This window comes from Equus caballus, chromosome 26 (genome assembly GCF_041296265.1).
Source record: "Equus caballus isolate H_3958 breed thoroughbred chromosome 26, TB-T2T, whole genome shotgun sequence".
Classification (NCBI taxonomy): Eukaryota; Metazoa; Chordata; class Mammalia; order Perissodactyla; family Equidae; genus Equus; species Equus caballus.
In genome coordinates this window covers 33,401,117-33,424,052 of record NC_091709.1, presented here as the reverse complement: position 1 = coordinate 33,424,052, position 22,936 = coordinate 33,401,117, and the positions used below count along the sequence as shown (strand labels likewise).

The window sequence follows — 22,936 nt, the reverse complement described above, 5'->3', positions numbered from 1 at the left end:
GAACTGCCTCACATGACTGAGCACTTTCTTACATGTCATCTTGACTCCACTGTTGGCCTAGTCAAGGTTTCTCAACCTCAGCACAGTTGACATCTTGGGTGGATAATCTGTTGTGAGGGCTGCCCTGTGCATTGCAGGATGTTTGGTAGCATCCCTGGCCTCTGCCCACTAGATACTATATCCTTTATCCTGCCCCCACTATTTGTGTCTCTGGGAACTGCCAAATACCTAGGATGCAATATCACCCCTAGCTGAGAATTGCTGTTACTAGACCAGAAGACCATGCTTTGGATCACCAATAGCTCTGAGCAGCTGCTCAAAGCTTGATGACAAGGGTCTGGTTAGAAGTTGAATGTAACATGGTAGAATTGACTCAGCAGACAAGTCTTTAAAAATTAAGGACTGTGAGGCCAGCCCCCTGGCCTAGTGGTTAAGTTTGGCATAGTCTGCTTCACTGGCCCAGGTCTGGTTCCCAGGTGCGGACCTATACCACTCATTGGCCGCCATGCTGTGGCAGCGACCCACATACAAAATAGAAGAAGCCTGGCACAGATGTTAGCTCAGGGCGAATCTTCCTCAAGCAAAAAGAGGAAGGTCGGCAATGAATTTTAGCTCAGAGTAAATCTTCCTCAGCGGAAAAAAAAAAAAATTAAGTACTTAAGTACTGATAGAGATAGTATCCCCTTCAAAAGCCCTATATCTCTATCCAAAGACTGAAATTAAGTAAACCAGAAGCAATGCTAAAATCTGTGCTTCCTTAAACACCTGAGTGCCAGAAATTTTTTTAGGCACAATAACCAAATAATGAAAGATTCCCTCTTACAAATGCTAGAGTCATACTGATTACTCAATCAAAAGACTAAAATTAGTAAATTCACATAAGAGGTGAGAAAACGGAAATGAAATGTACAACTCAAATCAATTAGAAGTAATTTTAGAGAATTTTATTCAACTGTCAATTTATCACCAACATCTAACATTTATAGCTTGCTACAGTTGGATAAGCACATAAGGAAGAAAATGTAAATTAAATATTACAAAAGTTTACTTTTAATGAAACATGATCTTAATAGGATATGGATAAAAAATTTAGTGGTTTTATTGCATTGTTAGAAAATTATATTATGAAAGATACAAAAAAAATCAATAGATGTTATTATTTCTGTTTATTTACAATCAGTATGCCATCTTTTATTATTATGGCTTTAAATTTTCATTTTTCCCAACAGGTTTCAAAGAATAGTTTATTACATGCCTTAATAAAACACTTAAAATATTTACAAATTCAAAATAGATGTTTTATAACTGAAAAAAGTTCACCTGAGAATTCATTATAAAATTGCCATTTGTTTGATTTTTTTTCCAAGTTGTTGATGTGGCTCAGTGTCCACATGCAACCTGTATCGTCTTCTGCATCAAATATATTTAATTCCTTATTTAAAACTGGTTAAACATTAAGCTATAGTAAATTATGTTATAAAATTTACAGATGAAGAACCAACATTTATATCCATATTTATTTTGAATATAACAATTTAACAAGTTATTTGCTATAGCTGTGGAATTCAAATAATTAAAAGAATTTTAAGGTAATATTATTTACTGAGATAGACACAACAGCTTTTTAAAAATCATCAAGCATTGAGAAGGCCAATTCACAAAATAAGGAACAATGATCATGTAAATACGCAATATACAAACTGAAAACAACCTTTCCAAAATTCTGCATGAAGGAAAAGATATACACTGTATACACATAATCCTGTCATTTGTCTTCGGCAGTCTCAAAAAAAAAAAATCAACTGAAAAGAAATTTTCTTAGAAAAAACTTCTTTAGAAGTTAATGTTAAAATAAATGTACAATGCTATGCAGTATATAGAAAATTTCCCCACCTTATGGCCAAAAAACAAAGATAAAATTTTTTTATCTCTGTCGCTCTGTATTACAACTTGAAAATCATGTAGGTATGAGGTAGTGTAGTTACTTGTATTACATGCTGGCTATTAAAAGTAATGCTATAGTTCAGGAAATATTACACTTGGCAAATAACCAGAATATCATTAAAATAAACCCTTAATGCTCTAACTATTTATATGTAGAGAGAAATTTAGACCAAGTGCCATAAAAATCATATTTAAACTCTGGAAACAACTAGGTTTTATCATAAAATAGTACACAACCTTTCAAAGCAGTTATTTACAGTAGCAATTAAAGTAAAAGATTATTTGACATTTGCACATACACAAACTGATATGATGAACAGCTGAGTGTACAGTGAGGTAGGAAATCAAGGATTCCATTGGCTTGTGTAAGATTTTACATATTGTAAACCAGAAAAGTTTTTATATTATTTTATATTTTGATGTTAACATTTAAAATTACAAGTATCAAAGAAACAGCTACATGGGGATATATATTATATATACATACACACACACACACACAATTCTTTTGTATTGGGATGCATTATCACAGAATCATCATTCTCCCTGACAAATTCTTATAAAAAGCTTCTAGGAAATAAACAAGTCCAATTATTTTCTCTTACAACAACTAAGTCAATAAGAGAAACAACATACAAACCACTGAAAATATACTAGCAATATCTACCCCACCCATCAAAAAGGGTAACATTTGACAAATTACTCTGCGACATTAAGTCTGGTCCCCATATACTCTTACAGCAAAGGTCTACTTGCATCAGATTCACTCCTACACGGTGGATGGTTGTCTCCTACGTTAGTCACCCAGAGCCTTCACTGGACTCAGGCTGCAATCTATATAAGTCTCTCTCTCAGGTATCTGATCTTAGTGAAAGGAAGCACTTTCTAATCCTAACACTATAAATTACTCCTTTGTACCCTTTAAAACTAGGTTCTGCAGATGTTTCTGTGAATGTGAATATATGGAGTTTTTCACCTGTCGTGAAGACCCACAGTCTACAGCCTTCATCTGACTCCCAAATAAGCCTGTAACACCAGAACGGCTGCAAAATGTTCTGGGGTAGGTGCTCAGATTATAAAAACTATTACTTTAAAACAGGACTGAATAAACACGAAGACTGATTTTAAAATAGCCAAATCAAAATGATTTGTGTACCCTTATACACCAGACCAGGAGAAGAAAGTAAGATTAAGTCTGGTTTCCAAATTCAAACCCACAATGGAACAAGATCAAGTTTCACCCTATTTCACAAACCTGCACAGTTGCTGTAGATACATTTTTATCTACAATAATGCTTTTTACAATTAAACCAAGGGACTTCAAAAATAGGATGAAAAATGAACTGCACTCCTGATAACTGTGGGGCATTTTCTTTGCCTGTGACATCTGTTTTTCTGGCATGGGTGAGCTATGGTGGGAAGGCAAACAGCCCTGTGTCTTGATAAGCTTGCCAGGATTCTGGGTGGCTAAGCCTATGCTGCCAATGCGTTCACTCATGCCACTGTATCCTGAGTCCTATTTCTTCTTCCAAAGGGACAAGAATGTCAAGAGACAGAAAGATCAGGATGGACCCAGATGTGTTAGAGACTGAAGAGAAAAAAGAAGAGAGGGAAAATGACACTTACCTACTGTTCATGCAGCCAGAATTGCTCAAGGAGGAGGAGCAGAAGCTCCGCCTTAGGCCAGCTGCCTGCCCTTGTTTCCTAACTACTCCCAGCGCTGCTCAGGAGGCACAGTGCAGCCAGTCCATCCTTGGTTTCAGCAGGAGCTGAAGAGCAAAGCTCCAGGATTCGGGCAAGACCGTTCCACTATTTCTCACACCGCAGTTCTACACAAAGACGCCCAAGTAGCTGACACCCTGCTTCTGAGTAGATTGAACTCTATCAGCATTACTTGGGGAGAAATGTTCTTTTAAACCAGTCTATTACAAAAAGGTCAGATTCCTAAACCCCTGCAGGCTACTTCTTTAGTAGGAACTGTCTGCAGACGTTTAACAAGATGTTAAACTGTTGTTTGATATGCTGCAGTTTTCATTTTCATATTTATTTTGAATACTGGGAAGAGTTATTACTAATAGTTATTATTCTCTAAAACACAAGCTTTTAAAGCCCTACTACATTTTCACATGTGATTTTTCAGTATCCAGGAAGCAAATCATTTCTGCATCTCCTGTGGAAATGAAGGAAAAGTCAGGGCTGTCTTTGGAGGAACTGCCTTAACAGCAAACTACGAGGGGGAAAAACAATATTGTTAAAAGACAGATGGCTGTATTAGGCTTGCAAGACAACGTCAGATCTTCAGTAGAAGATCAGATGGTTCGAAGGAAGTGAATGCAAGTTTACTCATCAGTAGTACACTTATCAGTCATCTGCTGACAGAAATCCGAGATGCCGCCGCTCTGCCGACACCGTTCCAGGAGCCCAGCTTGCTCAGAGGCGGCGCTGGAAGTCGGCCGGGACTCCTGGCCCCGCGCACGGCCCGCCTCGCTGCTCTTCGTGCTGGGATAGCAAGGGCTTTGCTCTCCCGCAGGCGGCCCAGCTGCAGGCCCCTCAGGTAGACTCAAAATGGATGGTAACGGAGGTTCACCATCAGGAGTACTTTTTCCTTTTTCAGAAATTAAAAATGACAGTGGGCAATCTGAGGCTGAGTACTTGGCGAGTATCTGTATTTGTTCTTGACTGAGAGCTGCTTCTTTACAGACTTGCTGGCAGAGTCCAGTTAGGTTCTGCTTTGTCTCACCCAGAGTTGACAAAATGTGATCTCTTTCCTTCAACAAGCTCTCCTTTTCATTTTGCTGTGAAGGCGGGAAAGAGAATACAACGACTTGTGTTTATTAGTTCAACCCACAGTTCTAAGGTGATCAAATGCATATCTACAGTGTCTTCTCATTAAATAAGATCGCATGGAATTTTTCCTTTCAATTCAATTCAAAATCCACCATCACTGAGCAACGGCTTTCAATTCAAAACCCATCCTCCCTCTTAATCCCTTATCTAAAACTCTTAGGCCAAGATGTATCTTGAGATTCAGAATTTTTCAGATTTTAGAAAGATAATATGGATGCACACATATTTCCTCTAGCAGGGTCTGGGGCAGCCCCCCACTATGAAACATCTTTACGTTTCTAAATAAAACACATGAAAATATCAAATAAATGCACAAAGTAGGATAAAGACTCTACACAGCCTGATATCAGTTTGTGTCAGTTTTCTGGCCAAAACAGTTGTGATGCACTTTTCAGAATTTTTTGATTTTGCGAAATGCAGCTAAGTGTGGACTTGACATTTTGGATGGAATAAACCAAAAAAGGTACAAGTACAGTGATCATAACTGCTGCAACTCCAATCACTGCAAGACTCTAATGATGACTAACATTTGTGGAGCATTTACTCTGTGCCAGACTTTGTGCTAAATCTCAGCTACGTATCCACACAATGACTGCTGATTTAGGTACTGTGAAACCCATTTTATAGATGGGACTTGGAGTTTAATATGTCGAGTCAGAAAGCTAGTGGGTGAGTTACTAAAGCGTGAAGAATTTGGGGTGGGGGGGGAATTTTGTGTTTGTTAATATTTATTTTTGTTGCTGTTATTATTATTATTAAATTTTTATCCCTCCAGGAAAGTCAACCACAGAATTCTTTCCAAAGCTTTCCTGGTTCCTGCCTTTCTGTCCACCATCACTCGTTGCTGCTGACAGAATCTCTCTCTCCATCACTGTCCCATGCCATCCATCTTATTCTACCACTGCACTGCTGCTAATCTATTGCAAGCAAGGACACTATTAATCAAGTTATTTATTAAGGTAAGAGTAAATAAATGTTGATAGAAGGTCAAAGATTTCTCTTGTGAAATTTATGACAACTCTTGGCTTTCTGCTTGTTGGCAGGTTCTGGGGGGCTGCAGTTGCCAGTTAACATTTACATGGATTATTTCATAGTGATAATCTATAATGGCCATCCTTTATAGATTCTTTTCTGGAACAAAAATAGTAAAAATAAATTTGCTTTATAAAAAAGTACTGTTACTGTTTCATATAAAAAGTTTTCTACAAAACTGCACGTGAATACAATTACTGATAGTTTTAAATATTTCAAGGTCATCTAATATTTTGAGAAAATGTATAATGAATATAAAATACTGAATTTTTATGTTGCAAAGTACTCTCCAATTTGTTTGGATTTTTATACAATTGTTCTGTTTTGAAAAAATAGGTAGAGGTCAAGAATATATGAATATATTTACTATTATATAAATGAATCAAATCAAGACCAATGTTCAGCAAGTACACTTTTTCTTACGGAAAGTGTACCAGTTGCAGTCTTCTGATACAACGAGTCTGCAGGGGCCTAGAGGGCAATAACAGTGCCTACTCCCACCTGCCCCGACAAGGAACACTTTTAACGCACTCAGCAACCACTTCTTTTTACGGTCTCTCAGAAGCCAATCCAAATGAGGATGGAAACAAAACTTCCAGAAAAAAATTAGAAAGATTTTTCCTCAGTCACAACAATAGTCAGCCATGGACTCAACAAAGTTGGGGTGAATCTCTGTTCTAAACAGCAAGAGACAAAATGTCAAGTGCTAATTGATCTTTTAAATTAAATATGGTTAAGCAAAATAATGAATATTTGAGCTTCCTTCCAGAAATTAGAACTACTATTCAACTTACAGATACTATGAAGATTACAAATATTTTATAACTTCTATATCTTTAGATAAAGATCAGTATGATCTTACATATTCTCACTACTCCTACCCCACTAAATAAAGGAAGCCATCACTACACTCTAAGAGAGACCCCTGCAAGATGGCTTGCTTCTTTACATCAACTAAAACCAACAGGGACAACCTTGGAACTCCACCACGGGTATTTCTACACATTAAACGCTCCCGTCTGTTCCTCTGTACTTTGAGCTAACTCCTGCGCGGCTAAGTGTCCAGGTAGTTAGCTGTTTTTTCCATTCCGCTCTAATTCTAAAACACAAATTTACTTCGCTAGCATTCAAGTTAACAACAAATAATTAAGCAAATAAAAGTAACTCAACTTAATCACTTCATGATTATTATTAAAGACATCCGCCAAACATACTCACTACTAGTGGCCTGCTTCCTATTCCTACAATCTATTTTAATTTTCTTATAATGCAACTGTGTAAGTCCTAAGTTGGAAGTGCTGAGGCTTTAATCATAGATCTGAAAAAAAAATCGAATGAAATTTGTGTTCTGATACTATTCTGCATTTTATGACAAAAAAATTTATATCCATGTCCACATTTTCAACAGTTACAGTACAATCTTCATTCAAGCATAACAAGTTTAAAAGAAAGATTCTAAATATGACTAACCCAATAAAGATAAGGCACGGGAGAATTTGGCACCAAAAGCACCAGATCCAACGACAATTTATTTGAGGTTAACAAGTCCTCTCTGATGGAAGGTGGTGACGGATAGTTCCTTATGATGCAAAACCCATGAATAGACAGCTCATAGAAATATACAAACAGCCCTTGAAAGTATGAATGAAAATGCTCAATTTCACTCATAAGAGAGAGAAAAATAAACGCTACCATGAGATACAAACGCTCACTATCAGACAGGAAAAAATCCAAACGCTGACAACAAACTCTTTGCTGAGGTTGTGGGCAGATAGTCACAAAAATCCTACTTCTGGGACTCTATCCTAAAGATACATTTCTTTAACATTAGAAAAACAATGTACAGAGTTATCCACTGCAGCATCCCAAATGTCCACCAATAAGAAAACCGTTTAGAGAAACTGTGCTACAGCCATGATAGAGATTTTACAGTCACTACAGAGCTGTAAAAAGAACGGCAACCTCTGTGAACAAGGAAAAATAGTTCCTGGAAATCACTTCTTAAGTGAAAAGAGTAAAATATAGAAGAGTATATACAGAATACTTCTGTGTAGTGAAGATAATAAGAATACACATTTAAAAAACCCTGTTTTTAGGGAAAAAATAAGGGAAAAAAAATGAATGGTTTTGAAAACGGTTACCTATAGGAAACAGCCATGAAGAGGGTATAATGAATAGGGTATAGGGAGAGGATGGCATCAAGACTTTTGGAGTATAGCTTTCTTAAAACACAGTTTTAACTTTTGAACCATATAAATGTTTTACATATTCAAAACAAACTTATATAAAAAATATGAAGAGTAAATTCTAGTAATAAATATAAACAAATTAATTTAATGTATATCAAATTGCTAACAGACAAAACATTACTTCAAATAACTTTTAAATTTTAAACTTCAGTACTACGGTATATATTTAGAGACAAAGGCAAAGAAATTTCACTCAATCTGTTTATTGTTAATAGTAACATTGATATTGTAATTTTGTGATGTATATCTCAAATAGTAAATATATTAATGTAATAGGGAGCCAAGATTTTCTCTATAATGACAAGAGACAAAATATAAATATACAAAAGAAGCAGAGACAAAAGCTCCACACTGCCAAATTTTGATTGGAAATATCTACATGAACTCATGATTTCTAATATACTTTTTACTTTTATTTATTGAAGCATGACATGCATACTGAATGCACTCATGATTTTACATACATACACACACACACACACACACACACTTCCCAGCTCTGTCCACTGAAAGGGCCCAGAAGGAGCAATACTTCAGATGCAAGCATGCTCTCTAAAATCTAATACCTGCAAAAGGAAACCAGGGATTTTTAGAGAAGGGGGTGATTCTAAATCTTGGGACAAGAGAAGTACAAGGTGAGCCTCCAACATGTTGCTCTAGATGGCACAGAAGCCCTAATGGGTCATGTCAAAAGAACACAGCAGCTGGCTTGATGGGGCTCCCCTAGCCAAGCCTGAAAAAGTGTCAACATCAAAAAGATAATGTCTATTACAGATTCTAAGAAATTAAGTTAGGAAAAAATTAATCCATGAGTCCATAGTGATACTAAAGGAGTGTGGTGCGAAAGAGGGAAAAGAGGAGGGAAGGAAAGTTCTTTTTAAAGAGTAATGTCAATAAGTGTTGGCATTGCAAAATCCCTATTTTGCAATCCCCATTGTAAAGGCCATCAAGATATGCTAAAAACCAAAGGAGGCAGTCATGGGGAACAGGACATTCACAAAGTGCCTAAGTAACACTCCACAGATTACTGAACAACTACAAAGGCAAAAAAAAAATTGAAAATGATCTGGCAGTTCTCTTCTACTCAAGTGGGACATTCTGACACTTTGTGCCTCCCCAAGTGATGCAATAGGAAGGACACACCACCAATGAATACTTAATCTCAATCTAGACAACTCGAACTTTTGCAGTTTACATGAAATACAAGGAATGGATCAATGAGTTAAATAAAACCAAGGGGAAAAAGACAAATACTAAAAGTGGGACATTTTATGAGAAATCTGACCTGGACTCTTCAAAAAGTTGTCACTGAAAAAATAAAAGAGGGAGGACTTGTTCTAGATTGAAAGATTAGAAAGTCATAACCAAATGCATTATGTGATGATTGGATCTGAGTCTGAAAACAAGAAAGCATACATGTGAAATATATTTTGGGAACAATTAGGGTAATTTGAAGAGAGACTATATATAATATGAAAGATTTATTAATTTTCTCAGGTATGATAAACATATTGGTAAAGATATGTGATAAAGATATCTAAGAATGTTTTTAGGAGACGCATGTTTAAGCATTTAGGGGTAAAATGTCATAATGTGGCAGCTTTCAAATGATTTAGAATATAAAAGGAGAGCAACAGAAACAGAGAAAAGACAGAGAGACCAAGATCAATCAAATGGTTAGAAAGAGACCAAGACTGACCGACAGGGACAGAGAGAGACAAGACTGACAGACCAACCTTCCAGAGCAGGCCAGACAGAGACAGACACAAAGACGGACAGAACGAGAGACAAAGCAAATGTGGCAAAATGCCCAGAACTGTTGAACCTACATGGGGAGTAAATGTACTACATGGGTAGTTTACTGTATTATTCATTTAACTTTCCTGAAAGCTTGTAATTTTTAGAAAGGGAGGAGGAAGATGAATTGCAAGAAAAAATGAAAACACATAAACCTGGCTCCCCATGAGACCATAAGCATTTTATTGGCAAGGACTATGTCTCTTTCATCCTTGATTTCCTGGTACCCAGTAGAAATTTACTACGTAGTGACTAGCAGATGCTTACTGAAGGAACAGAGAACCACTTTTATTTCAAACAGAACCACTAATACTCATTGAGCATGAACATGTGCTGAGCAGTACAAAGAACTTTCCCTCCCTGATGGCATCTGATGCTTGCACCAATCCTGAAGGGATACTGTTCTTCTCTCCCCATATTATCCACGAGAGAATGTGGGCATTGGAGGTGAAATAATTCCCCCAGGCCACAAAGCTAACAAGGGGCCAGGCAAGACTTCCAGGCATTTGACTCCAAAGCCTCCATCCGACCTCCATGTTCTACTGAAGCAGGTTCTCAAGTTCAATGCGTAGAATCAAGAATTTACCCTGGAAACTTTTATAAAATGCATGTTCCTGGGCCCCTCCCACAGGTCTGGGATGGGACTAAGGAATATTCATTTTGAAGGGGCACTCCCAGATAACTCAGATGCCAATGGCCCACAGACCACACTTCAAGATGTGCTGTTCAAGGGCATCACAGAGTGGCAGAGGGAAGATTCCATAAGGGCCCATCAAGGTGTGTTTGGAGAAGGTAGTGTGCACGTGGGTACAGCACCCAGTAGAATGTGACTAGAACAGATTTATCGTTAATAAAATAATACACCTTTCACCAGGAAATGCAAAACACTAAGGACAGATGAGGTAGTTTTACTCCTATACCATCACAATAGATTAGAGCAATGAAACAAAATGATGTCTGGACACCTTGACCTTGAGGTTCAAGTGCTTTGTGAATATTCTGATTTCTAATCAGGTACAAGTTGATATCAATTAATATCTGATACCTTCTAAGAAAAATACATTTTGGTAATTTAATTTTTTTTTTTTAAAAGCAAAGTTCCCTTCATTTCAGGGTTACCTTGGTTTGAGGCCAAAATGGTATTAGAGACATATATATTTTCTAACTTCTGAATTAATCTTCCAGAAAAGAATAAACACAGACCTTGTAAAGAATCCTATAAAGACAAGAGCTTTTGTAAGCCAAACACATAACAGAAGCTCAACGATTCTTGAACTTTGTTCAAGACTGTAGATTTATTGGTAAAAAAGTCCTGTTATTCGTTTATAGATTACGCATATTCAATCCTTACAGTAACAGCAATGCTGAATTAGTGCCTACCCTCTGACATACTACCAAATTCGAAATAAATGTTAAAAGTCATTACCATCAATTTATCCACCAAATAAATACATACCATTCCTTTTCTTCAAAGGTTCTATTTAGACTTTAACAGAACATCTTGTTGAGAAGTACAATTCATTAATTTTTTTAATTCAAACTAACATCTTCCTTTGGCTTTCCCAGCACAGTACAACTATAAAAGTGCCCTTTACACACAATAATTATCCTACCCACCCACCTGGAAGACATTTTAGAGTAATTATTCTTATAATCAAAACACTTTTTTTCATGTGCTGATCCATCCACAGTCTCTTATGCTATCATTCTTAGGACCAATTACAAAAGTTTACAGCCAATAGCCAAAGACCAAAGCTTACTAAAATATGGGGTCCACTGCCTGAATATTACCAGACCAGGACAATATATATTGTGAATTTATTTACATGTTAATCCAATCAGTCATTGGCTATATAAAAATGGGTGTTAAATTATGAAACAAATAATTTCCCCTAAATAGGTTTGCTAAAATCCCAGACTATAAAGACTGGGAAACACCGCTTGTCTACCGGCCATGCTTCCAAAAGCGACATCTCAATTAAAAAAAAGAACATCTGGCACACTCTTTTGTATTCTCAACTCTCCATACCACTAAATACAAACCTGGGATAGAAGTGGCTGTAATTACTGTCGGTTTTTCTCTCTTGACAAAGACAAGATCCAAAACATCACCCAATAACCAGGGTCTAAGTTCTAAGTAAACTTCTTAATGTAATAAATATCTTAAGCATCAAATTCTTTTACTTCTAGGAAAAGGACCAGCTTTCTTATTCTTATAAGCTAACAAGTAGCACACTTTCTGCTTTTTTTCATGAGACAGAGACATCTGTGGTAGAGCTGAAATTTATAATGTGCCCCTTGTACTCTGCAACTAGAGTTTGTCTGTATAAATCACTACAACTGAGAGTAGTGTGAAGAACTGAGGAGAGAGTTCAAGGAAGCTGAAACACAAGGTGAGTGGCTCTGATACAAAAACTCTAACATGTCTTCTCTGGGGATATTTTGGAAGAGGAAAGAGACTGTGCTGAGCTCACTGGCGCAATCTGGGTGAGCAGACCCGTTGGGCTGTCTGCTCTGCCTGCTCAGAGAGGTGGGCTCTTGGCAGCCATGTTTCTGCTGTTTGTCCCTACTCTCTAGTCACAGAAGAGGAAACCTGATCGAAGTAGGCCAATTAGATGCTCTCCTCCTTGGGAAGTTAGAACTGACTAAAACTGTAGTCTCTGTCTGACCAGTCCCTGGAGGAGAGTGCTACTCTTCAGGAGCTGTGCCGCAGCCACTCTTCCCAGACGCACTTAGCACACAAAGCCATCCTGCAGTATGGAGGGGGCACAGATGCACAGAGATGAGCTGAGAGAGAAGATTCTCTGAGTTCTTGGCAGTTTTCCACTTCTTTGTTCCATGCTATTTATGAGGTCTGGCTCCATTCTTTGGCTTCTAAATGAGACATGCCTATATCCTCACAATAAATTCACTCATTCATGCTTCAGATGGTTTCTGTTTCTTGCACCCAAGCATCCAACTTAATACAATAGGTAAACAGGGTAGTGACCACTCTCATTTTTTATTTCATAAAAACTGCTGGGCAACCAAATATTCCTTTGTATTGGAAATTAACCAATAGTAATCCACTGACCATATGAAAAGAACCTTAATATAAGGAGAGAGGCAATAGAAGGGTGAGGTCCAAACCCAGAGTTTACAGTTTAGGCAGAGACATTAGGAAGGAAGCAATTAAGGGAGAGAAAACTGAAAATCGACAAGTAATAGTATAGCAATAATCATAAGAAGAAAAAGGTAATATTTATTGAGTGCTTACTATGCAACAGGCACTTTCCTAAGTTCTTTAGATTTATTAACTCTTTTAAACTTCATAAATGAGTACCTACACTATAAAGTAAACACTAGTAACATCCCATTTTACAGACGAGAAACCTGAGGGACAAAGAAATTATGCAAAGTGCCACAGATGGGAGTCTGATTCAGAATTCCGTACTTTTACCAGTGTGCTTCCCACCTCTCTCTGCTGAAGCAAAGGCAGAGGTGGCAGAAAGCGCAAAGAATGTAGCAGCCCTCTTCATCCTAGGCATCTGAAATCTAGTGAAAACATCAATTGTTCAGCAATCTAATGTCTGATTTCAACCAAAAAATATAAATAAGACCATGAGCCAGGAAACAGAATAGTTCTAAAGAGTAATAGACAGTTTCCAAAACATTTGCTTAGAATTCACGTACAAAATAAAGTTACCGATGAAACAAACTTCATCAATCTAAAAGGTTTGTTTTGTTTTGTTTTCACTTTTGTTTGTTTTTGGGAGAGGAAAAAAGTAGACAAATTCTATTGACAGTTATAAATTATCACTAGCTGAGGGGGAAGACAGAACAATGAGAAGCAGATCTAAGAACTCTCATAGTATAAGTTTATGTAGATTTCAAATAGCTCTATACAACCCAACAGTCCACAAAGCATCTCTGTATTACAGTAGAGAATAATAACTAAAGTTAAAACGCTATATACCCTGTCTAAAGGCAGCTGTGTTCAATTCAAAGTTGGACAATAGGAAAGAATACTAGTGCTTATAAGTATGGATTAATACATATCCCAAAAGCACTGCGTAAATATTACTGAATTTGTCATTTTTCTTCTTTCGTCTTGACAACTTTAATCATTCAGCAGTATCACATAGGTTTTTAATATCTCTCATGCCTCCATTTATAAAACATCTGATTTCTCTTTCATCTTTTCAGAGTTATACTTTATCTTTTTTGCATAATTAAGGTATATGCACAATATACAATGAATTTTTATTTTTCTACTTTTTTGAAGGCATATAAAGGTACAGTTTTTTCTTCTAAATTACTGCTGTTTAATTGGCATTCAAAGCTAGAACGGTTATGCCTGAAGACTTGCTACAATCACAATATTAAACTTTGGCCAATAATTAACAAAGACACAAACCGAACATTCAAGGAATGCTTTTACTGCTTCTAGGCACTGTTTCTCTGCTGTCTCTAACTATATTTTTAGCTGTAGCTGGCCTGCACTATCCCAGCTGTCTTTTTTCATACAATGTTTCCTTCCACCAACCACTAGGGGAACAGAGACACAGGGGTGCAAATTAATCCATTTTTCAGTCAATTTGTGTTTTGATGCTGGAATAGAAAATAAGATTCAGTAAAGTAAGCATTATTCTAGCTTAGGGTCTCATTAGACCTTAAAATTCCTGTTCATATCATCATATGAATTTTTTTCTTAGATGAAAGATCCAAGTTGGTGTGTTTTGGTATCAACCAAAACAAGTTATTCAGGTCTACAGCTAAATTAAACTAACAACTGGAACATTAGCGTTTATAGACACCAAACACAGCACAAACAGATTAGGTGCTTTATAACTTCTTTAATCTTTACTCAACCACTAAGAATTAGGTAGATAGTAAAATTACCTTTAATTTGTAAATCATTAAAAAAAAAAGGACTCAGAAATAGTTCTCAACTTACATATTATTGCATATCATACTAATATGTAGAATATTTATATAAGTAAAATAGTCTATATAAAAACCCTAATTTTTTTATCGCTTAAGCTTTCTGAAAATGTCATATAATTTATTCTTAAAATGATAATTGGTAAATTTTAAAATTAACGTTTAACTGAGCATTAATGTCTGACTTAGGAATTGAAATAGCTATTTCCTCTACAAAAAAGAATGAATAAAGATGGTGGAATCTAAATAACAAGAAACTTGTGTCCTCACCAGCTTCTCAATTTCTGACTCAAGATTCTGTATGCAGTCCAGTTTCCTCTTGCGACAGCGCTGTGCAGCAATTCTGTTTTTACTTCTTCTTCGAATATCGTGGATACAATCCAGTTGTTCTGGAGTCAGCTTGTGCATTTTCAACAAGGATTGAAAATCGTTTCGAGAGAGTGAAATTATTCGTTGTGCATTAAATGGCAGCTTTACCTAGAATGTGAAATAAACATTACAAATTGTTGCCGTATTTTGTAGTTATACTTAAATCTAGGAAAAGGATGATATACATCTATGTTTTCCAGAGAACTTCATTTAGACTTAAAAAAAGACCTCCATTCCCAATTTCTATATAATCCCTTATAATAAAGACTGATAATTTAATTGCTATTCCTAGTCTATTTCACAGAGGGTTCAGAAGACAAATAAATTGAAAAGCAGATTTTTCTCAGCAAATCAAACATATTAACTCAAATATTAATGTATTTTAAATGAAAAAAGAATTTGTGATTTTACTAGGGTATGTTAATACCCCACAGATATCCTTAAGCCTCTTTCCAAAGTATTTTTAATGTGATTTTACCAAACCAAAAAAAAAAAAATCTATTTTATTCTTTGATTTATAATATTGTGTAGCACTGATTCAATACTGGTATAATTACACTAGTAATTTCTAAAGCATTTCAGAAAATTTATTTTTCTATGAGGAAAAAGGTAGTTTTGTGTAACTCATTTTAAAAGCTACAAATTTCACTTGCCAGTGTAGAAATGGTTAGAAAAATCTTATGAATATTTTAAAGTCATTTTTGACATACTAAATTTAGAAAAAGAAGATAACTTTTTTAAAAATAAAATTGTGAGACAGTTTAATTATATAAACTTTCAAAAATGTAAATGAAACACTGGTCAGTTTCTCTGGCAATCTACCTAGTTTGTTTTTCAAGCTTACAGAAATTAGTTATACAAAATGTTTTAAAACTTCTTAAATGTTTTATTTTTAACATTCTTTTCATAGTTCCAAACACTGGATTTATAATGTCATACAAAAATCTATATATATATAACTCATGCATATATATTACTTCTTAAATTAGATCACCAAGCACCTCCTTCCAAAGCCAAAGGGAAAAAAAGCCCTCTTTCACTCTTTCAAACCTATGTTATCCAAGAGCTATAGAACCAAAGAACATGATAAAGAACTAATAAGCCCTGGAATTATAGTAATATTTTTTTAAAAGCAGCTATAAATGTCTGTACACAGATTAAGCTTTGTATAATTAATACTATACCAGCTACATGTAACTCATACTAAATTAAGACATTCATTAAATTAATAGCTACTGGAAAATAATGAGAAAATTAATGGCTATGAACAACTAACGTAAAGAAAACTGCATCAGAAGCCACATTCCTCCAACTAGTCACTGCTAAGTCATCGCTAAGTGATCAGTCCCAGATCTAGAAATCCTTGTGGCAATGACTAAGAGTGAATGTATGTTGTGTTTTTCCAGGAGTTCCCATGTAATAATCACAGAATCATTATTCTTTTTCCTTTTGGGACACAGCATTTGACTTAAACAGTTAAAGAGCAATGTGTGACTGCACTCCAGAGTTAACATAAATACACCTGGCTTGAAATATATGAACACAGAAGCCCTTCAAAATTCATCACACTCTTGGTATTGGTCATGTCTTATAACTAACTGTGTATGGGTTTCCTTCTCCCTCCCTGAGTCTGCTCATATCCCTAGCGGGGCAACAGGAGCTGACACAGAGTAAATCCCAATTAACGGGGGTAAAACAGTAACTTCACCACACATCCATTTTCCCCTCACCTCACATTCTTGTTCTCTGGCTGAACAGGGTTCACTGTCTCCTTCAGTATCTGTCTCAGAGTCGTCTCCCAAGCTAATCACACAAGCATACGGACAAGGTTCCTGCGGGGGTTCTGAAACATAATCATCGTTTCCAATTTCCAAATTGCTTGAACAGCCTTCGGTACTCAGAGTACTTATGAAAGGGCAGTTGACAGAACTTAACGTTGTGAAAGTCCTCTGACCCGGTTCCGGGCTCTCGCTAATCCTGATACCCAACCAGGGACACTCAGACCTCTTCTGCGAGTAGATCTGTTCTGAACCATCTTTGGCCATGGCAGGGGATAACTGCATTTGGCAAGGAGAGTCCGTGCTGCAAACGTCACTCCAGAAGCCTTTGGCTAGGTGTTCTGCCACTTCCCGTTCCACACTACTCCGATCGCTAGAGGCAAGGCTACTATCTTCCCTGGGGCCAGAGTCAGATTTCAATTGTAAATCTTGACTTTCCCCAAACGTTTTCTCTTCTTGAACATCTGTACCTGACAAGGGCTTTTCTGTTAACACTGTTGTGTTTTGCACACCAGCAAAATTCAAGTCACCATATTGGTCATATGTTTGTAAAAGAGACAGAGAATAGAGCCCAGGAGGGTCTGTCGAAGCAGTGTGGGGGAAAGGAGTCACCTCTGTTTTGTCTGATGGACACTGAGAAGCCGGATCTTTCTTCTTGGGTTCTTCATGTTCCACTGCTAATTTACTTTCTTCACATTTTAAAATGACCTGCAAATCTGCACAGTCCTGGATTCCCCCTAAACATTCATTTTCAGACGTCTCATTTGGCTGCACAGAAGAAGTGTGAACGTCTTTGATGCTGGTTTCCACAGTACGGACTCTGTCAGTTCCAAATGCTTTTTGGAACTTCCTGTATTTGGGGCATAACGATGGCAAGGCCAGAGCAGCATCTTTTTCTAAGCACATGGATTCCCATGTTTGACTGGCACTGTCTTGTAGAGGAGGTGATACTTTTGCATTTCCTTGATACCTACAGAGTTTAAATTGAGGAGTGTGAACATTTTTATTTTCCAATTCCTCCACTTCATCAATTTCTAAATCCCTCTGGTCCAAAAGAGAAAATTTAAGGTCTGTTTTCTGACAGTGTGACGGGAAGCATTTTTTTCTTGGGCATTCTTGCTGGTCTGCAGTGGAGTCCGAAAACTTAAATTTGAGAAACTGAAAGCAGGATTCCTCAATATCATGGACACCTAAAAATTCCACACACTTGCACACTTCATCCACATTGTCCTTACTTAGAATCAGTTTAGCAGTGTAGGCAAACTGAATTAAAGGTTCAAATCCTTTAACTGTCACCTGTTAATATACAAAATAAAAAACAAAATAAAAACAAACGCATTTCTTAAAAGCTGCCTAGTAGACAAATACAAGAAAGTAGAAGGGGAATAGAGAGATGAATTTGTGATAATTATAAAATAGGTATTTTAATTTGGTAAGAAACACTATTCTTCTAGGAAACGTGAAGCTAAGGGAGTCTGGAAAAGCATGCTTATTTATCATACCCCATTTATTGGGACCACACCTTCTACTTTATAGATTCCGCTCTTAACGACACATGAATTATGGTTTACTCACATGAGGTAAAGACACAAGCATTACCCCAATTTTTCTACATTAGCTGAAATAAATCATCTACAAAATAAAGCAGGATGGACACAACTGGGAACACATATATAGTCAAGTGCCAGGTGTCTATTGCCAGCCCAGCTCCATGCAGTCATTATATTCCAAACGACTGCAACTGCTATAAACTACAAAGCAAAATTTTGAAGGATAAAAAACAATATATCTAAAGCACTTAAGGTAGTCCTGATCCATGCTAAATGCACAGTAAATGGTAACTTATCTTTAGCTCATGCCAAAAATTTCTAACAAAATTTTACAGATTCAGATTTAAAAAGTGATCTAAGCGAAGTTCTAAAAATCATGCCTAGAACCGTTTCAGCAAAGACCCACCGACTCTGGGTAATAAAACCCTTAAGCAGAAACTTGTGCTTTTACATTGAACCTGCCTCTGCAAAGTGAGGGGCAAATGGAACCTACTAAGTGCAGAGAGGGCCCCATTCTGGATTAAAAGCACCAAATTAATTTTAAAACACTAAATTTCTAAAACAGTGATCAAGATACCATAATTTTTAGTGATCTTCTTAAAAACCTGCTAACCTATGAGTAGTTAACTTTTGAATGGCTAAAATAAAAAACAGCACCACCACCAAATAATGGTGAGGATGCGGAGAAACTGAATCACTCATACACTGCTGGTGGGAATGAAAAATGAAACAGCTGGTAGTTTCTTATAAAACTAAACAGGCAGCTACCATATGTCCCAGCAACTGCACTCCTGTTCTTTTATCCCAGAGAAATGAAAACCTACATTCATACAAAAACCTATACACAAATGTTCACAGCAACTTTATTTGTAACAGCCAAAAACTGGAATTAGCCTGACTTCCTTCAGTAGGTGAATAGTTGAATAAAAACTGGTACATCCGTACTATGGAATACTACTCAGCAATAAAAAGGAACAAACTATCAATACACAGAACTTTGATGAACCTCAAGGGAATTATGGTAAGCGGAAAAAAGCCAGTCCCAAAAGGTCACATACTGTGTGATTCCATTTATATAACATTTTTGAAATGGTAAACTTTAGAAAATGAAGACACATTAGTGGTTGCCAGGCGTTAGGGATGGAAGGAGGGGGTAAGGGAGAGAGGAGAGAGGGTGGGAAGGAAGTGGGTGTAATTATAAAGGGGCAACACAAGGGATCCTTGGGTGTTGGAACTGCTCAGTATCTTGGCTGTGGTGGGGGATACATGGACCTACACAGGGGATGAAACTGCACAGTACTTCATACACACAAGTCACTACAAGTAAAACCAGGGAAATCTGAGTAAAATGAGTGGAGTGTATCAATGTCAACATCCTGGTTGTGATATTATCCTATACTTTTGCAAAACGTTACCACTGGAGGAAACTGGGCAAAGTGTACAACAGACTTCTCTGCACTACTTCTTACAAATCCATGTGAATTTACAATTATCTCAATAAAAATTCCCTTAAAGATTTTTTAAAATAACCACAAAAGGTTTTTAAGACAGTGACTTATATAAAAGATATTTTCAATCTATCACTATTATGAAACACTTCAAAATATTTGAAAACGTATGATTTACACTCAAATTAGCATGAATGAATGAATACACACATATGCACGCATGCATTCATACACCTTTCCTCCCACACCCATGAATCCAACTCCACTCTACTTGGAAAGTCTTACTAAGTAATTTGAAAATACGAACCTTACTAAGTATGTCTCCATTATGATAGGCATTGCTACTTTTTAAAAACAATGACTAGCATATAGTGGGCCTTTCTTGTCATTTTCTTGCTATTGCATTATTTGCTCTAGCCTCTGCCATAGAAATGACAACCTGTTGATTCTTCAAACTGTGGACACAATTTCATGGAAGAATGCATGGCCAGCAATAAGCTAAACTGTAGACTTTGTACCCATTACAGAGCAGCTCACACAGACCTATCAGACACAAAAAGTTCTACACACTTTCTCCAAATTCCTCTTAACTTCTAATTTGTGCCCCAATGCCACAAGGCTCAACGGCTCTTCTACCTGTAATTACTAACTGAATAAAGCAAGCTGTTCTAATAAGAGTCAGAGTAACCAGCACTCCCAGGCCCAGACAGAGGTCTCTTGGAGGCAGGATGTTAACAAGAACCCAAACATTAGGTGCTTGAGTTTCACAACAGGCTGGTAGGAAAAAGATGTGTAAAAACCAGCTCTATAAATGTGACAGAAAATCATCTTTTTCCTACCAATGCATAGACAAAATCTCAAGAGAGAAGAAAAGGGAGAGAAAGAACATTTATGGAACATGAGGGCATGTCTTAGGAAAATGGATGCTTTACAGAACCCTACACCCAGTCGGTTTCCCACCCCAGGAAAAGGTCTAAAGGGAGAGAATGGCACATAGTGTAGCCTCTCCCAGCATGACCTCTCCAAATGTCTATAATCCGCTGGCTATGCCCTGCTTTGGTCATTTTATGAAAAATAACATAACAGTGGGTCAAATTATTCAAGTGCTCAATAAACATTGTTAATTAAGTTATTTAATTAAGTTAAATTAGATTAAAATCAGGGTGGCTTCCAGACACATGGACCTCTCTCTCACCTCTTCTGGTAGAGTAATGTTAAGCTCTGCATCTGCCTGGCCCACGATTCTCGAGTGGAAGTAACTGCTGCATGCCGCCAGCACAGATCGGTGGGCTCGGAACCGCTGGCCCTCCACGAGGACAGTGACATCACACAGCACGTCCTTCTTCCGCTGATCGTTGAGGCTGAGCAAGACGTTGGTGCTGTGCACTGAAGATTCATAGGCAAAACCCGCGTTCTCACTCAGAGACATCCTGCATAACAGATGGTGTGGGGATGTTCAGTGAAAGCATGCTTCTAATCGTTGTCAAACCTGCAAGGACACAGGCAAGATCTTACTTACATAAAGTCTTGTTAAAAATGTTTGAAAAACGACAGTGTCAAATGTAAATTAAATACTCATCACTAACACAAAAATGAAAACAAAAGCTTCTAGAGAACCTAGAACATTTATTCAATTTACCTCATTTAAAACAGGTTCTTGATAGCAGTTTTTCTAACTAATTTTAGGAACAAGGTTCTCGAGGGGAAGGAGGGAAGAATTTTTTGAACCAAGGACTTCATGGCTCTCTGAAAGTGAGACATTTCATACTGAGAAAAATACACTTACAATGAGCAAATAGAGGGGGCCAGGAAATTTCTGGGTGGCATCCCAATCCTGTTGCTCTAAGACCTTAAAGGGCGTGCGTGTAGTGTGTGTGCGCATGCGCGTGTCTGTGTTTGTGTGTGTGTAGCTCACTAGAGGTCACACTTTGGGAGGGGAGTGAAGAGTAGAACAGGCATACGGCTTCCCACCATTCTCCATGCCCCATTCCCCAACATCTGAGACCTGGCAGGAGGGTTTGGTGCTTCCTAACAAGAGACACATTCTACAAATTGTAAAGTTCCTCCAACGTAAAGATGGAAATGACTTCTTTGAGACAAAGACTCGAATTTGTCAGGCCAGATCTTAGCAATGAGTCTTTTTATATAACAAGTCTTACTTTACACTACAAAATGTAGGCAACAAGTGCACCCATTTCATCATTAACAACATGGTTTACCACACATAGAAATTCTTGGTTTTCTCAAAAGGTTAAAACATAAGAGAAAGATTTAAAAACGCATATTTTTAAAAAGACATAGTAACGCAGAGTAGCCTCCAAACATTTTTTGATCACATACATCTGTGTTTGTCCATTTATCTCAGACAGGTACTACTATTCTCATATACTACATGTTATAAAACACACAGGCTGAAAGTAAAAGGTTAAAAGAGAAGCTCTAATATTTTCTCTGGAGCCCAGGAGCCCATGGCAAGCACCCCCAAGCTGAGTGGCATACCCAACTATAGCGTGGCCATCACGCTGACAGAGGCCGAGGTGCTCCCCGAGGTGTCATCCCTGTGTCTTTCACGTTTGTTCTTCTGACACCGTACTCACTGCCTGAAACACGAAGGTTCCAAATGTTCACTGACTGAATGAGTGTTATGTTTTCAGATTCACTATCCTTCAAACAAAAATGAAAGAATGAGGACTACTAAAGTTCAGACAGCCCAGGCCCAGCCCATGGGTGAATTCCACCTTAAAGAGAGACTGTTTCAGTCACAAACACCTGAAATGCACCTACAAACTCAATTCTACTTAGGTGTTTATTTTTAAAGTCCTCAATATAGCCGAAATGTTAAGTTCCTCCGGAGGAGTCAATGGAAAGGAAATCTCCCATTACGTGGTTCAACTCTACCCAAGGTTAAAGCTCCCGAGCTCTCATTTACTGACTCAGCCCACCACATGAAATCCCAGCAACTTCCAACTATGCACTGGAACCAACTCGACCTTTGGGTT

The 22,936-nt window shown here is 37.2% G+C and overlaps 1 protein-coding gene across 2 annotated transcripts in view; it reads right to left on the bottom strand.

Annotated features, from left to right (window-relative positions):
• Nucleotides 1–922: 922 nt before the first annotated feature.
• BACH1 (BTB domain and CNC homolog 1) overlaps nucleotides 923–22,936 on the bottom strand; it is a 47,208-nt gene continuing 25,194 nt past the window's right edge. Inside the window, exons 2-6 of one of the 2 annotated variants that reach the window (XM_023629988.2) lie at nucleotides 22,437–22,537; nucleotides 21,133–21,426; nucleotides 16,892–18,235; nucleotides 15,063–15,269; nucleotides 923–4,739 (exon numbers count right to left, since the gene is read on the bottom strand). In XM_023629988.2, the coding sequence (XP_023485756.1) occupies nucleotides 4,284–4,739; nucleotides 15,063–15,269; nucleotides 16,892–18,235; nucleotides 21,133–21,366 (2,241 nt within the window). In that variant the 5' untranslated portion in view covers nucleotides 21,367–21,426; nucleotides 22,437–22,537 and the 3' untranslated portion in view covers nucleotides 923–4,283. The remainder of the gene's footprint in view (nucleotides 4,740–15,062; nucleotides 15,270–16,891; nucleotides 18,236–21,132; nucleotides 21,427–22,436; nucleotides 22,538–22,936) is intronic. The other variant, XM_023629987.2, reaches the window with a different exon arrangement.